The sequence below is a fragment of the Microtus oregoni genome, unplaced genomic scaffold (genome assembly GCF_018167655.1).
Source record: "Microtus oregoni isolate MIOR12 unplaced genomic scaffold, Mior012 000024F_ref0000369, whole genome shotgun sequence".
Taxonomy (NCBI): domain Eukaryota; kingdom Metazoa; phylum Chordata; class Mammalia; order Rodentia; family Cricetidae; genus Microtus; species Microtus oregoni.
In genome coordinates, this window is record NW_024543083.1 from 14,504,055 (window position 1) to 14,522,193 (window position 18,139).

At 40.5% G+C, this 18,139-nt stretch overlaps 1 protein-coding gene across 2 annotated transcripts in view; it reads left to right on the forward strand.

Annotated features, from left to right (window-relative positions):
• Positions 1-18,139, forward strand: part of Csmd1 (CUB and Sushi multiple domains 1) — a 1,426,468-nt gene that overhangs the window by 1,038,265 nt on the left and 370,064 nt on the right. For both annotated transcript variants that reach the window (XM_041673587.1, XM_041673588.1), the window contains exon 10: positions 4,964-5,085. In XM_041673587.1, the coding sequence (XP_041529521.1) occupies positions 4,964-5,085 (122 nt within the window). The remainder of the gene's footprint in view (positions 1-4,963; positions 5,086-18,139) is intronic.

Below are 18,139 nucleotides of genomic sequence, written 5' to 3' on the forward strand. Positions count from 1 at the left end.
TTAATGCCTATTATCATGAACTGGTCCAAAGTCTCACAGTGTGTGGCATAGGACCCACAGGAATGAACTCCTACCATTGGACTCAACAGACACCACATTAAACGGTCTCTGATGGTCTTATCTTTATGCCCATAGATCAGTACATTTCTCAGCCCTCATCAGAGAAACTTCTTTTTTTTTTTTTTGCACTAGATGCTGTTTAATGAGAGTTCTATAATTGGTCAGTGTGCAGAGAATAAGAGACTGTGGAATCCATTTTTCCTCTTGAACTATTACATTTTCATACATTGTCTTATAAATTCTAGTTTATTTAGATACATATACTATCAGTGAAACGTGAGTGCTCATGCTGACGGAACTTTCCAGGCCATAACCTCTGTTCCACATTAGTATACAGTTACTGTCCATGGACGTTTAACATGTAACTGGACATCAATCTGAATCAGGTATTATATTGTCCGGTGTTGCCACAGACCAGGTCTTTAGAAGAGTGGCAGCAACATTGAACTACAAGGCGTATGAGCACACATCTGTGCATGTTGGTGACAGGAAACACAAAGATCGCTCTCAAAGGTCTTAGACCCTAGTGCATTATGATCGTGTATGCTGCTTAAAGGCTCCGTGAACTGTTTGAATGCTCAGTTAGTGAAAAAGCAACTACAAGATCAGAAGTGATCTTACCTTCAAGGACACAATAAGACTTCCCAGTGTCAGTCAGAAGAGGCCTGTCCAGCTCTCTCAGATCTTAAGAGCTCAGTACTCGTTCACAGGAAGGAGTGAAAAATGTCAGTGCAGGAGTGGAAAGCAGAGTCCACAGAAGAGCTCCAGACTTCTGGGTTTCTGAGTCAGATACAATTGTGCACAAATTCCCAGAGCTTCATCTCTGCTTCTGTTCAGGTACAGCTGGCCAACATCCTGCCACCCTTCTTCCCACTCTTTTCTTCGATGGGGCCTCTGCACACTGTTCCTGCTCATCTTCAGCAAGGCTTCTCTTGCATTACTTTAACTATCCTATTCTCTCTCCTGATTCTCTCTTTTCTTCCCTGGCAGTTGTTCTTTGTAAGTGCTGGATCTACTTATTTCATCCCCATGGCACTGCAGATGGACATGCTAAACAAGGAGTTTCTTGCTGATGTATGTTTAGTCATTCGTTAACTATTTTTATTTTGAGACAGCTCAATAAAAACATAGATACCCTGTAAAAATCAATCCTTAAAAACCAGTGAGATGAATTCCATAAAGTTCTGGAGCAAATTTTTAGTAATTCAGTTAAAGGGCCATGCTTCAGCACAAGTCACAGAGGCACACAGCAGGTAGTGGAGGGCTAGATTCTGTAAACTTTCCTTCTGGGGATAGTGGGGTCTAATAATTGGGGGATACTAAATCATCAGTGAAAATACAGTGAAATAGCTTCTGATATCTTTAAACATGTCTTCTCAACGTTTGAAATACTTGCATACCCCCGTATTTATACTGATTCACAATTAAATCCATATATATTTGTGATTAATCCTGTATTTATAAGAGCTGTTAATTCTGAAGTATAGCAAAGTTGAAACACAATATAAAGGCTTTATAACTCAAGTATTGGTGTCTTTCCTTAAGACATTATAACTAATGCTGCCAATGCCAAAATGCTTCAGATGAATTTTACATTGGAAGTTCATGATCTTTTCTGAAAACATTTTTCTAAAATAGATACATCACAGAGTGAAGATTAGCATCTAGTATGGGTCTCTGCTTGCAGAAAACTCTTCTACATGACTTGTGGAGCTACTACATGCCTAACTAGGGTTTGAACAGTCTCTTACCCTTTATTTTAACAGTGATGTTCATTTAAGCAGAAAATGTTTGCATTTTAAATCATTTTTAACATGTTCATCCATGTAGAGTTGACTGATTTTTAGCTAATCATGTCTGTAGTGAGTATTCAACAGCTTCTAAGTCGCTGGATGTGGCTGTCTCATGTCAAGGACTTCAGCCTGCAGTCTTGGTGCTGAGCATGTGCCATCAAAGAAAAAGAAGCCCCAGACTTACAGCCTGAGAAGACAAAGAAGGCTGTGGAGAAACAATAACCTTGAAAGAACCATGAGTTTTGCAAAGGAGTGCCATTTCTTCTAGGAATAGTCACAGGTTAAACCATGTTAATGTGGGTATAGACTACTGGAAACTGCATATTTCTGCCATGGTTAGTGGAGCTTCCTGAATTCCATACAAGATAGTCCTTGCAGGACAGGAGACCTATATTATTGACCTTAGAGTTGAGTCTCCTAGATAAACAACCAGCCTGAATTTCATAATGTCAATGGGCAGTGGAAAGAGAGAAAACATGGATCATGAACAGGACAGACAGGTGGCCAGGAGAGCTTTGTATGAATTTGTCTATACTAATCCATTGGGAGGCCATGTGTATGATGGGAGGTTTTCTGTATGATGCTGTCTAGGATAACCCACTGGGTGTCCTTGTGTGTTTTCTGTGTGAAGGTATCTAGAATAATCCACTGGATGACCATGTATGTTCTCTGTATGAAAGTGTCTAGACTAATCCACTGAATAACCATGTGTGTTCTCTATTTGATGGTGTCTAGAATAAGCCACTGAGAAGCCTAGTATAGCTGGACTTTTTCATTAGGATTGTTGGCTCCCCAATAATGACATGGAGACATTATTGTAAAAGCTTGGTCTGTAGCTTAGACTTGCCCCACTGACTCTTATAACTTAAATTAATCTATTTCTATTCATCTGCATGCTGTCACATGACTCGGCTTTTATCTCTCCTCCAGCGTGTCTTCCTCTTCCTGTGTCTGGCATGTTGACTTCTCCTTTCTTCTTCCTGGAGCTCTTTGTCCTCAGAAGTTCCACCTCACCTCTTCCTGTCTAGCTAATGCCATTCAGCTCATTCTTAAACCAATCACAGTGACATATCGTTACACAGTGTAAAGGAATATTCCACAACATTTCCCCCTTTTTGATCAAATAAAAAGGAAAGGGTTTTAACTCTAACATAATAAAACTATATACAATAAGAACAACTATCAGGTAAGAATTATATTCATAATGTTTAATAAATTTGCATTTGACAAATTTAAAGAAAATAGGCCAATATTAATCCTATCTTGATGAGTCCAAAGTTTTGTAGCCAATTTACCTTTCATCATAGCTAAGGAAACTGCAACTAAAACTCTTTAGTCTTCAACTCCAACAGGGATCCCAGAAGGATATAAAATTACCTAAGTAATCAGGAAGTACAGAGCAAGCAACTTTCAAAACTAAGAAATGTTAGAGACATCTGCCTGGACAGTCACCCCAAATTTTCTCTGCGACATTAGGACATCCATCTTTGACCTAAACCTGGTGTGTTCTTGGCATGGCAGGGTCTAAGATAAGGAAGTTCTTATCTTTGCATGTACTTTCTCATAGAAGGTGCTCTATTGTTTTTTCCCAAGCGCAGTTTAAGTTATTAATATTCAGTCCAGAACCCACACTGATATTAGATTTCCAAGTTTTGGAAAAATAAAACTTTGAGAAAGAAAAGGGCAATTGAAATCCTTCTTTTTTATCACAAAGTATGCCATTTTCATCAGTTTACTGTTTCCAGACTTCAGTTGCTTTTTCATTTCAGCTTCAAGATGAAGAAAAAAACAATGAAGGCTTCCTTTGCTTTTAGAGTCATCATTTCTATTTTCTTTAAGGTTTCCACAGCATAATAAACTCAAGTCTCTGTCTTCATTGTGCTTTGAGAATTGGCACCGTTCTGTGAAATAGAATCTAAGCCTTGAATGAGACAGGGCAAAGCTGAACAGAGATGAAACTGCACATAAGTCCATCCTGTGTGAGGTGTTGCACTGCTCCCAAATGCTGCTCTACTGAACTCCTTTATGCATCTCACTGGACCGATGGATAGAGTGGATAGATGTACAGACTCTTTGTGTACCAATGAGCACCTAGGAGATGGGGTTTTGTGTCACAGTGGCATTTGAAATTGGCAGGTTTGATATTAATCTTTCTGTGACATTGTGACCATGAGCGACAATGTCCTTGCAAATGTTCTCTAACAAGATATCCTTACCCACATTGTAAATATCAGGTATGGTTCTCAAAGGCTGAGCAAAAGGCACTTGCCAACTTTCTATGATGACCTGTTAAGGGTGAACTTCACAGGGACCCGAGAGATGGTTCCATGGTTAAAAGGGACTTGCTATTTACTCTTGCAGAGGGATCCATGTTCAGTTGGCACCATTCACAATGGATAGCTCTCAACTTCCTGTATTTCCAGTTTCCAAGGTTTTGATACCCTCTTCTGGGCTTCCCAGGCACCTTCTCCCCTGAACTCACATGTCTGTACCCTCACACAGACATGCACATAAAAATATACTAAAAATAAATCTTTTTTGATTATAGTTTAGGGTTTTGCTGGCTCTGTGAAATGTATTTAGGAAAACACACACACAAATTTATGTAACAATTTAAAGAAAAGTGTCCATGAATTTGAAAGAGATTGGAAGAAGGATATGTGTCAGGGTTTGGAGGGAGGAAAGGAAGAAATGATGTAATTATCTTTTTATTAAAGTCATGTTTTTCTCTAATGTGAATAATTTATATTTAAATGTAACTGTGCATTTATGCATACATAGGACATTAACGTAGATCCAGGTCGGTGAGGGAAGGGTGAGAAGGGGAGGAAAGAGAAAATGTTGATTATTGTCTTTCATGTGTAGATCCTGTGTTAAAGAACATACTTACACATGAAAGCAGAGGGTGTGTGTGGGAGTATGAAGGGAACAAGTAGGAAGCAGAAAGCGGCAAATATGAACAATTATACACATGTCTGAAAATGTCAGGTTGACACCCATTGTTAGATATGCCGCCTAAGAAAAAGAACCTCTTACAAAACATCCCACATGGTGTCCCTTGTACGCTGATGAACTGCTGGGCAAATTCTATTGTTTCCATCTGTTTCCAGCCAGGACATGTGGATCTAACCTGCGTGGGCCCAGTGGTATCATCACCTCCCCTAACTATCCCGTGCAGTACGAAGACAATGCTCACTGCGTATGGGTCATCACGACCACTGATCCAGACAAGGTAAGGCTTCTCCTCCCATGCGGGTGCTGTCCGCAACTATTTCTGGTTAGCAGACTGTCTGGCCAATCAGTGGCTGACCTTGGCTAGTGACCACACGCTCACCTAGCCATAGACTCTAGCCAGGACTCAGTACTGTGCCTTTTGGCAGGCCAGGATGTGAGGTCGTTCCTGATACGGGGTACCCTGTACTGCTTCTTTACTAAGCATGTCTGCCACGTCAGGCCCTGCTGCTCAGTCAACCCTTTCCTCCAGCTTGAGTCTGCTCAGTGCCCTTTGTTGGAAACTCCTCTGCTGGATAGAGTCACAGCATTGACTTTTCGGCATGGTTGTCAAGACAAGGCTGTTATTTTTCCCTCCTCTGCCTTTCCCCAGTGTCCTGTGATAATATATTAGGTCAAATGGTTTTCACATCCATGATACTCGAAGCTGTCTGTGTTCTCTGTAAATTTTGCACATGCCCTCTGCAATGCTATGCCTACCTCTTACTCCGCAGGCGAGGGGATGGTACTCACCACTTTTCTATTGACTGTGAAATGAATTGTCTTCAATGCACTCTAAGTTCACCAAAATTCAGAGCGGACTGCGAGGGTCAGATGTCTTCATATCATTTTCATTAAGAAACTGACAACAAAGTATTCCAGCACAGATTTCAAATTATGTGAAACAAACACTATTAAAGGAACAACTTTCTGGGAACATAAATTTACTGAACCTCATATTGGCAGTTTTTGAGTGGTCTGGCATGTTGTTTCTGTAGAGGCCACCTGCCCATTTCTGCCCTCTCAACAAACTGGTGCTTGTCAGGTCCCAGGACATCTTCCATACCAAGGCAAGCATAGAGAATTCCTTTGTGACAGAGCATCGTCTGTCTCCCAGAGTCTGTCCTCAGCACAGTAGATGTCAGCTCTGTACACAGAAGGCATGTGGGCTTGAGTAGACCCTGAGCATCTGAGCCTGCACTGTCACAGAGACCATAGGAACATTTTCCTTCGCTAGGGACTAGGACAAATCAGTTGCTATGTGAACCTAGTTACTATAACAGCATCATCCACTACAGACTATTAGACATAGAAATGGCAAAAATACCCAGCAAGAGTTGACTTAGGGATAAGCTGTTTGGGTCATCATTAAGTGTCTATCAATCCAAGTTTAGTTAAACTAGTGCTAACAAGTATACCACGTTCCTGGTCTACATTTGCTTTCCTTGGTTCTCACATCCATACACTTTTGAAACATTCTGTTTTCTCTCTATCATGCTAAGTTATTTGACCTTGAGAACTTAGGAAAGGCTTGAAAGTCAGATGGAAATGTTTGGGGAAGAAATTGAAAACAATTGTGTTGCCTGCTTTGTGGTATACTAGATGTAGAATTGAATTAATGGCAAATATATATTACTCTGCTGCCATGCAGTACAAGCAAAAATACATGTTTATGTCCTCTCTAAAGAGATGCCATTGCAGCCCAAAGTGTCTTATTGTGACATTTATAAAGCATAAAATGTTTTATTTTTGTAATCAAGGAGGTAGGACAACCTCTTTTCTTAGATTTGATTTTAGCAATAATATAACTAAAGGAAATGGATCAATATAAATCAAATGAATGAGTTAGTTAGTGTCTACATGTTCCCTGTGGTTCAGCAAAAAGGAAATATGGAAGATCACACAGAAGTAGGGAGCCCCTCGTGGGAAGTGAAGTGGTAACCCTACCCAGCATGTGGTCTTCCTGCACGCTATTGCATATAAATCCCTTGTCTCCTGCCAACTCTGTACCTGAGCCCCTTCAGTCATTATGGCTGTTCTCCGTGTCTTCCCCAGTTCTACAGCATTGGCTGGAGAGAACTCTTAGGGTCCTTTCCATCTATACACAACCTATACTATATGCAAGATATTTCCATCTTCTCTCAACCGTTGGATGATTCAACAAATTCAGCATCTCTTCATTAGAAAAACATGAAATAATCTAATCACAGAAGAACCATACGTATAATTATAATGATTTGCAGAACACCTGTGGTTTTAGCCCATTTTTCTCACTGCTTCTGGGGCAATGAATGGCTTTAAGAAAGAGTTGGCTTTGAAGACAATCAGGATAACAGAAACATGTCAGAGTCTTCCTAAGGGCCTTTTCATGGAGAAAGAGAAAGTGTGCATGTACCATTCGTGCATAGGGGCCATGGAGGAACAGACTGAATGATACATAATTCTTTCACTGGGAGAGAACAAGAGTGATAAAAAAGAAAAGTTCAAAAGGCACTGAAGAGTGTGTCCTACAGTTGCCTCGCCTGTAGACTCATGAAGATGTAGCTTCAGTTGAGAAGGGTGGAAGAGGAGGCTGAAGGGGAACAGGTCTTGAGACTCTTGTGCAGTATTCTCTGTCCTCTAGAGCTTTGCCATACATCTTCCCTCCAGCAGGTGCCATCAGTGACAGGAGAGAAGAAAAATCAAAGATGACATTGAACCTGACTTGGTATTTTATTTACGAGTTTTACACTTGTGCTTATAAGGGAGGATGACCCACAGCTTTCCTTTCTGTGTGTCCTAACTTGATTTTGTTGTCTTGTGATACTGGATCCTGAGAATGAGCTTGGGAGAATTTTTTTCTTTTCTGTTATGAAATAGCTAGAAGAACAGTTGTGTCAGTTCTTCAAAAGTCTGATAAAATGCCGCAGTTAATTAATACAGTCGTGGGCTTTTCTCCCATTGGACACATTTTAATAATCACTTCAATCTCATTACCTATTGTTGATCTGTTTATGGGCTTGTATCTTCTGTTTTGATGATAAGTCATGTGTGTCTAGGAACTTATCAATTTCTTCTAATTTTATGGCTCATTGTAATTCAATTTATTAGAACTTTCCTTAAAAATTTTCTGAATTTTAGTGCTACTTATTGTAATATGATCTTTGAATTTCTCTTCTGTTTGGTTGGGTTGTTGAAAGGCTTGTCAGTTTTCTTTATCTTCGGAAAGAGCAACTCTTCGTTCCATTGTCTCAGTGTCGTTCTTTGAGTCCAGACTTCCCTTCTTTCTGCTCTATTGCTGGTTTAGGATTTGGTTGGTTGTTGTTAGAAGGAAAATTCACTATGATCAAGTTGGCTTCGTTAGGGGAATGCATCCTATGCAAATCAATGTGTAAAAGATAAATACAGAAGTAGAGGTAAGGGTGGAAGTTAAGATGAGCTCAATAGATGCAGAATTAACCTTTGATGAAGTTCAGTATCTCCTTATAATGAAAAATCTTTACAAATTAGGGATGAAATTAATGCAACTTAACACAATAAAGGTTTCATAAGACAACCCTTAGCCTATATTACACTGATTGCAGGAACTCTTAAGTATTTCCTCAATAATCAGGAATATAAGAAAGATATCTACTTTCTTCACTTTCACTTTATATAGTACCTATTTATATGCAAGTACTATATTTAACCTAAGTATGACAATAAGACGCAGTAAAACAGAATACAAATGGGAAAAGAAGAACTGGAATTTTTTGTTGAATGATAACAGGACGTTATGACTAGAAGACCCTAAACAATACCCAGAAAGCAATTAGAAATTATAAAACAGTTTGACAAATAGCAGGATACAAATCCTCACACAGAATCATCTACTTCCCTATAAATGAATACTGAATTCACTGAGGAATAAGATAGCTTAGGAAAGCCATCTTATTCTCAGTAGCCCCTGTGGTGGTTTGAATGAGAATGGCCCCCATAGGCACCAATGTTTGAATGCTTGGTCCCCAGTTAGTGAAACAGTTTGGGAAGAAGTGAGAGTTACAGGCTTATTGGAGTGGGTGGGACCTCATTGGAAGACATGTGTCACCTGAGGTAGACTTTGATCTTTAAAAGGTTCATATAAGGCTTAGCCAGTTTCTCTCTCTGTCTCTGTCTTTATCTCTGTTTCTCTCTCTCTCTCTCTCTCTCTCTCTCTCTCTCTCTGAAACTTGATGAGCAGATATGTACTCTCAGTGCCTGTTCCAAATGCCATGCTTGCTTGACCGTTACCACACTCGCAGTCATGATGATCATGAACTGGAACTGCAAGCCTCAGTGGAATATCTTCCTCTTATAGTTGCCTTCATCATGGTGTCTCCACGTAGGAATACAATAGTGGCTGAGACAGCCCCTTTGAAATTTAAATCAATAAATCTATGATTGGAGAGATGGCTCAGAAGTTAAAAACACTGGCTGTGCTTTTCCAGAAGACTCCAGTTTAACCCCCAGCACTCATATGCTAGCTCACTATTGTCTGTAGCTACAGTTCCAGTAGGTCTGGTGCCTTCTAATGGGCTTCTTGAGTATTGTGCCCACATGGTATATAATCATGTGTGCATACAAGCAAAACACCCATAGACACAAAATGAAAATAAACGCATCTCAAAAAAGAATAAATCTAACAATGAGGGTAAAAGATCCATAAATAAAATCCATTAAACTGCAAAAATCAAAACTGAGTAAGATTTTTTTCAGTAGAAAGACTCTAGTTACAATGATTGATATGACTTGTGTTAAAATGACCAAATGATGAAATGCAATATATAGATTGAATGATATTCTCAGAATAATATAAATTATGTTCTTCACATAATAAGTAAAACCTACTAAACATCAGTGCAGATGCATGAGACCCTGAATAACTAAAGAACTCTGAGCAAGAAAGATATTCTGAGGCATCCTGACCACCAACTTCAGCACGTGTAACATACATACAGCCATAGTAACCAAAACATCATGGATTGGGCATAAAACAGACCAACAGAACACAAATCTCAGAAGTTACATGGGGATAGTCATCTGGTTCTTGACAACATAACCCCAAACACTGGAGGCTTCATGATTTCTGGATCATATGGTACACCGTTCGCACGCATCCACATGGAAATCCATTAAAAAGCCTCTCTTGGCCACCACAGGAAGAAATAAACCATGTTGTTCACAAGCCTAATGAAGACCCAGACTCTCAGAACTCGCTGGGAAAGCATGGGAAACATCAGGGCATTGCACTGGGTGATGGCTCTTGAACTGGACTTGGGGTTTAGGAAATAACACCAAGAATTAAGTGTAAGTTTTTCGAGTTAAAAAATAGCCTTCTGTAAATCAAAGAAAATGGAAATCATAAAGTAAAGAGACAGCCCACAGAATGGAATAAAACATGTACCAAATATTCACCTGGAAAAGGATTAAGACCAAGAATATATGAAGAATGTAGACAATATTATAACAAAATAATGAGCAATTGGATCATATATACTGAATGAACACTTTAAAAATGAAAAGCACAACAGTCAGTAATTGTATGTAGAAACTTTCCAGTCTTTAGTTATTGGAGAAATTCAATGCATAGCTTTATGATATTCCTTCTTACATTCAATCATCAAAGCAACCCACAACAGCAAATGCTGGTGGGGATGAAATGGAAGAGGAAATCTTAGAGCTTGATGGGGAATCTAACAGGAGTGTGGCTCCATAGTGCCTTGACTGAAGAATAACCCTCCTTTATCGGGAAGGACACAGACTTCAGATGCATGAACATGGTCCAGCGTGGGAGCAAGAGGGCATGATTCAAACTGGCAAGATCAGGCCTTAATAAGAGCCATCAATAGGTTGATAGGCTGCCAGTTCCATGCCACGTGGGCATCACATCCTGATGGAATTCCCATGCAGGAAAAGGAACCTTATATACCATGGAAATGTGGATTTGTTAAGCCACTCTAGAAATCAGTGTGGAGGTTCCTTAAATAACCACAATTAGTGCTACTACATGATATTGCTGTTCAAGCCTGGATATTGAATATGCCCAAAGGAATTGTAATTTGCTTACAGTAGAGATGGTGGCACACCCATGTTCTTCTTGACACTGGTCACAACAGCTAAGCTGTGGAAACACAGTAGCTATTCATCAACCAAAGAATAGATGAAGAAAGTGTGCCGTATGCACACAACAGAGTATTACTCCAACATAAAGAGAAAATACTTGCAGACTAACAAAAACCAAGTTTCAAGATTCAGAAGATGATTTGATTTATAGTCTGCTTAGCATATGACTAAGTTTCTTTATCTCCCTTAGCTGAGCTCATGAGGTATGTTCTTTGACATCTGGAAGATGAGTCTTAAACCTGCTTAAACCATGAAATGTAGATGTCATGGATTTATCTGCCTGAGGTTCAAATATTCCTCCTATTCATGAAATTTGGTTTTTCTTTATTGGCTTTGTGTGCTGTTACACAGATTCTGTTAATATTGTATATAAGTTTTGTTGTGCAGAGCCCTCAATAATTAACAAGATAAATATCATGAATCACACACTGCAGAATATGTTTCGGTCTGTACCACCTATTTTGTAGAAATTTTGAGAGAAGTAAAGTATCCTAGGTTGATACACTCACACACACCAGCACTCTCAGAATGCTACTTCCGCACCTGAAGGCATCTCAATTAAGCAGAATTACCATCCAAATTAAGCACCAGTCATTGCCATTAAGTATAATTAGACTTAATTTGATTCCTTGGGAGACATTCCAAATAAGTGGGTTTCCCAATAAAGTGTGTGGTTGATGAAGGTGTATTATGAATTGAGAGAGAGAGAGAGAGAGAGAGAGAGAGAGAGAGAGAGAGAGAGAGTCAGTGACTCATGAGGAGATTGGGGATTGTATGGAGAACTGTTTGTGAAAAGAGTCTGTCAGCCTCAGTGGGGATGACTGGCCTGGGCTGTCTGCCCTGGTCCGGTTGCTTTCAAAACTAAGATGCAACAGACTAATCTCCAGTGTCTACTGGAGTTTCCAGTGTTTAGACTCTAGCTCACTCTCTGTGATGCATTTTCTCCCCTGGCCTTTATTCTTGTCTGGCTGTTATAGAACGAAGTACCTCATGTCTGTTTCTACTAAGTGGTTACATAAAGTCACTGGGACAAGAGAAAGAGTATAGGGAGTTTACAGCCTCCCTCAGGAAGGAGCAGCACATACAATGTATTATAATGTCAACTTCAAAGAGACACCCGTTAATAGATGAAACTATTAGGAGTACTTATTACATACCATGCTCCACGCGGAAAAGTATAAAGCATAAAAATCTCTCAAGAAAATTTAATTAAGCACAGAAGGAGACTTATAACAACTCAATTACCAGTGCTCCTGCTGGGGTGCCATCACTGAAAGTCAATAAAACTAATGAGCTGGTAAACATGGAAACATATTTCACAGAGACCCAGTCAAGAGTCCTACAAGGTGCAGGTGAAACTCTTGACGGGCTGCAATCCGTCCCTGCGAAATCAATACGCACGTCTCTGCCATACATTGCAGGGATTCAAGGAAACTGGTCTCAACGTTCGTGGCTAGAATCCCTCTGCGAAGAGGCTGTCTCAGAAGAGCGGAGTCCTGGGGAGTCCTTTTATTTGCACATGTATTTCTGTATGTGTGTGACAGATACGCACATGCTTATATCTACGCGTAGGTGTTAGTTGGAACGTGAGGTGTACTCAAGTTCAAAATGTCCACTGCACAGACTTTAACACACATATGTTCATATACAGTTGGCTTTATGCATACATTCACACACATTTATACACAGTTGGCTTTCTATGCGTACTTACCTATGTTTTTATTTAAAGATATTAATTTGTTGAAAATTTCGTGCATGTATTTTGTATTTATGTCATTTCCACACTCCTCCTCTTTCCTCTCCAACTCCTTCTATGCTTCTATGCACCTCCTTCAACTCTTTTTTAAATTTGGGACACCATTTTCTTTCATTCATCATTATTCTCTTTCTCTCTCTCTCTCTCTCTCTCTCTCTCTCTCACACACACACACACACACACACAGAGAGAGAGAAAGAGAGAGAGAGAGAGAGAGAGAGAGACCTCCTCTCAGGGACCTTTGATGTCCAGTAGGTCTTCATGTAAGTCTTGTGAAATTGCCTTTGTGAATATTGGCATGTCGTCTGGTGTTGCCATTGTGCAGGTTTGGAGGCAACAGTACTGTTAACATTTCATGGATATAGCTTCGCCGTCATGTCTAGAAGGCACTGTCTCTCAGCATACATTCTGGTCCTCTAGCACTTAAAATCTTCTTGTCCCCTCTTCTGTGATATTCCCTGAGGTTTAGGTGTCAATGTAGTATGGTAGAGATGTATAAATGCAGCCTGGGCTCCCCTATGGTCTCTTATTCTGTGCATTTTCTCAGTTATGTCTTTCTGTGGTGACCTCCACCTATCGCAAACAAATAAATAAACAAGCAAACAAAGCACCTTTTTGATGACAAGTAAGAGCTTCACTTATCTGTGGGATTGTGGTGAGTATTTAGAAAACATTTAGGAATTGCACTGTTTTAAGAAAATTCCAGTAGTAAATTCTCCTCCAGGGTGTATGCCATTCAGCAATGGGGTTTTGGCCACATTTATAGAGCCAGGTACAATTTCTCTCCTATTCAGCAGACTTTAAGTCCGATTAGAGAGCTATGGTCATCCTCCTCAAGAGAGAAGGGCTAGTAGTGCACTATTGAGGCTAGCTTGCCAGGCTGGCCATTGTTGTGATTCACGGACTTCACAACTTGGTAGGACTATTGATCCCTTTTCTTCCTAGGCAAGTTGCATAGCACCTCCAGATACTGTAATAGCTAGTTCTCAGGGAGAGGGCTTCCAACTCAGTCCCAGTTTGATACCCCCAAGTTCTGTATCTGCACCATGTGGCTCTGCAGCTCGGGTCTCACTTTCAAGTTCTGGGACAAAAGCAAGAGTAATGAACATAGCTGATACTGTTTCCGTGTCCTCGGACTCCCCTGACAATAGATCCATTGGAGGTTTCCCACCTGAATGCATTCTTAGACAGTTGATGGTCTCAATTTTGTAACCTGGATTGAAGCTGAAGTGCCTTTTATCATTCTCTGAACAGTACACTAAGGCAATTTATAGTAGTTATATTGTATTACTACATGTAATATAGACATTATTAAAATATGCATTCTATTAATTAACATAAGTTTATAGAGAGGAGATAGATCTTAAATGTGCAGGTGCCATATGTGGATAATAGTTACATATTTTATAATTTTTACAACTCATTTTTATGTGGGGTGTGTGTGTGTGTATGCTACATGTGTGCAGGTGCTGACAGGGGCCAGAAGAAGGTGGCAGATCCCCTGGAGCTGGAGTTACAGGCAGTCCCCATGTGGGTACTGGGAATGGAACACAGATCCTTTGCAAGAACAGCAACTGCCTCTAACTACTGAGATCTTTTACCAGTCCTACATTTCATCTATTTGTATAAAACACCCGAACATCCTGGAGTGTTCACCCATCTCCTGGGAATATGAGAGAGGTGCTCATATATTTATTACACGTTTGTTGGGTAATGCTCCCAGTACTTAAATGTAATTTCAGCTTCTCAAAGTCTTTACATTAGTATTAAAGATTTCCATTTCCTCTCCAGCTTCACTGGGATATAATTAACAAATGAAAACAGTCTAATTGTGCGATGACTATGCAGTAGAAATCTACCTAGCCATATAAAGAAGGGGCATTCTGTGTGATAATATGGATGGGTCTGGAGGATATTGCACTAAGTGAAATTAAATATTTGAACTTCTTTTTAATATTTGTTTTTTTGAGTCAAGAAAGATTGCATTATTGCAGGCTGGTGTCAAACTCACAGTGTATCAAGGCTGGCCTTGAACTTCTGATCTTGAGATAAAGTGATTTTGGGGTAAAGAATGGCAGTAAGAAACTGGAAAACAGCGAAAAGTGAAAACTGTCTCAGGTGACCTGGGAGCCATGTTACTCCATCCAGGGGAAAATATTTCTGTGCACAGGAAGCTGTGCTGTATGCTATAGCTGAGATAACTGGAGAATTATAACCTGACCCCCCTCATGATTTTCACCTGTATCCAGATACCCCAGTACAAAGGCAAAAAAAAGAAAACTCAGCACAAGAATAATAATAGTAGTAGTAGTAAAAAACAAAACAAAACACTGAACCATTGTTTAATTCTGCAGATAGTCTGGTTTAGGTCTGGGCACCTGCGATTCTAGCCCTTAGGGACTGAGGCAGGAGGACTACAGTCTTGAAGCTTTCCTGTAATGTACAGCATGATCCTGTCTCAATGAAGTAAAATCAAGTTTTTGTTTGGTTTGGTTAGCTTTGGCTTGATCTTTGTCTTAAAACATAGTTTTATCTCTTAGAATTTAGCAAACTAGAAAATCCCGTCAATTTTGCATGGGTAAAAAGCTGGCTTCCTAGTTCATAGGTGACTTTCTTGCTGTGTCTTCGTCTTCATGTTGCAGAAGAGACTGGGCCTTTTCTACGGGGATACAGTATTTTTCTAAGGTAGGAGCCTAGCTGTCTCCAAGTCACACATCCTACACATCTGGATATTATGTAGACCATAAAATTGACTAGAATATTTCTGTAATATGTTTCCAGATCAGCAATCACTATTTTCATAAAAATGTGGACTACATGTCACATTCAAAGTACACTTGCCAGTAGGAAACACAGTAGTGACTGACATTCTATTCAGTGTTGATCTCTTCATGCTGCAAAGATCTCTACTTTTGAGAAAACCTGGGATCCTGGAGTTCCCAACAACACACAGATTTACAAGGCGGACTGTGGAGGGAATTCTTGGTAGGTATGGGTTCTGCTAAGCACAGCAAGTCCTTGGGACATGTCAGAGAAGCCTCTGACATGCCTCACTAATGAAAGTGATTGTTTTTGTGCTTTCCCTGTTGAATGGTAAAGCAACTCATGGCTGGCAGCTAAGCTCAGAACCCCTTTACAGGAAGCGGGAAGGAGGCAGAACTGTATTTTTACACAGCCGATGCCATTCTGAGATCAGATGCTGAACACTGAGGTGGAACTGAGAAGCTGGCTGTGAGAGAAGCCACCCAGTGTGAACTTACAATTTCCCTTGAAAGACTCTCAAGTTAGAAAAATGAAATTATTGTGATTTCTGACAGAAGACACACAGGGCACCCAGTTCCACAGATCTGCAGTAGCTGTGAAGTTGCTAAAATATTTGTGTCATTGCTATTTGTAATAGGATTTCTTTTCTGGTATAGAGGAGGGAAGAGTTCTTTGTTTTGATAGACAGCTTTTGCTAAAGAATAGAACCAACCGTGGAATCACATCTACCTCCTAACATAACAAAGGTGTTATTTAAAAAAGAAACTTTTTTGTTTGTGAATCTAGTTAGAAATTTCATGCAGAATCATTCCTGGGTCCTGTGTCACCAGGTGTCATCGACACTTCTGGGCAGTACGGGAAGGTATAAAATGCACATGAAAATCTCGAGTATTGCTTTCTTGCTAGCTGTATCTATGTACTAAGGGTTGTGTCCTTGACTGGAGTTAAACTGAAGTGCTAACATTTTCACATTTGGCATCAGATGAACGAAACCCATTCAAATGTTTGCTTTACACAAGCTGTCAGAATGTCTCATGTGGAGAGCCTCATACCGCGTGGTTCCGTGGTCAGCTTTAAGGATTTCACGGAGAAGCAGCCGATAGCTGCAGTTGTTTCCTAGAGCTGTAACCACACTGTTGGGGTTTGGATGTGTCCCAAAAGTTCAGGTGTTGAAGGCTTTACTCCCAAAGCCAAGTTCAGAGGTTAGACGTCAGTGATGGGTGACGAGGACACTGCCCTGGTTAATGAATTCCTTGGTGGATGGGTTGTTGGAAAGTGATGGGCAATGGTAAGGAAGACTTGGTTGGAAGAAGCGGCTGTCTGGGGATGTACCTTTGAAGCATAGACATTGTTTCTGGCTTCTTCCTCTCTCTTTTTTTCTCTGCTTCCTGTCTGCTATGAGATGAACGGCCCCCTAGTCCACATGCCGCTGTACCGGGAGAGTCAGATAATTGGTGCAGAAACCATTAATCAAAACTGAGTTTCCTCCTGGTGGGTTGTCTGTGTCAGCCCTCTGCCACAGCACAGACCCACAAACACGGACACTGCCACAGTTGTATCATGTGTATGTCTTGGTCTAGATGGTCGTGTACCTATGTAAATGGGAAGGGAGAGAAATGTGGAAGTATGCTTCCCATGAATTTAAAAAATAGAAAACTCTCACGTTTCAGTTAAAAGCTATCATACAAAGTGAGTAAACACATACCTGCGGATTTTCCATTTATATGCAAAACAAGTTTGCCTTGTGGTAAAATTAAGTAAAATAAGCTACAATTACATGAAACTTCAGCAAACTCGATCTCTGGGGTGTTCTAACAAATGAGGGATTTTAAGAGGAGGCTCATTGCATGGGAGTCAAACGCAGATAACTCTCTCCTGGCCCCCTCTCACACTGGTCCTTGGAGGCATTTGGCTGAAAGTCCCAGATCTCTCGGGCTCTGCTCTTCAGATACCACAGAGATACATCCTGGTTAATTTAAGAGGAGAAAGGAAACCCATGCAGTCACTAGCAATGGGGTGTTGCGTCAAGCCAGTGTGGCCTTCTAGCGCTCCACTCGCAGCCTCTTTCTGGACCCTCGTGTGTGGCAGTGTTCAGAACCTGACTTGTTCCTTGCTTTCACAGCTTTCTTTCTATCCTTGTGCTTGCTTCCTGGTTGGGGTTTTGCTTAATAATCTATATGCTTGCCGAGGCTCATTTCTTCAGGTTCAATGCCCCACCATTGACTGCCATAACCAGTAGTGTTCCTCTCCCTATAAACCTGTCTCAGCCACTCATCACTGATACACATACTTCTGAGGATATTTGAGACGTCCTGCTTGTCTTATTGTTCTTACTGCCTAGTTGTGGGGGTCTTCCATGCACATCTCCTGAAGGTGTCACCTCTGCTTGTGGCCTGTCTTCTGGCGTGTACAGTGCTACCGACCCCCAACTGGACAAGGTCGCCTCACATATGGTGCACCCATATCTTCACATTCTGGAACTGATGTCCTAACGGTGTAGACATATTCGGATTTTAAAACACAATTAATATAGCCAATTTAACAAGCTAAAAAAAAAAGGCCAAAGGCCACCATGTTCCATTGCTTCTTCTGGCTTGTCAGGTGGCCTTTGGACTGAACAGTTTGTAGATGTGGTTGCATGATTGACACTTGTGGT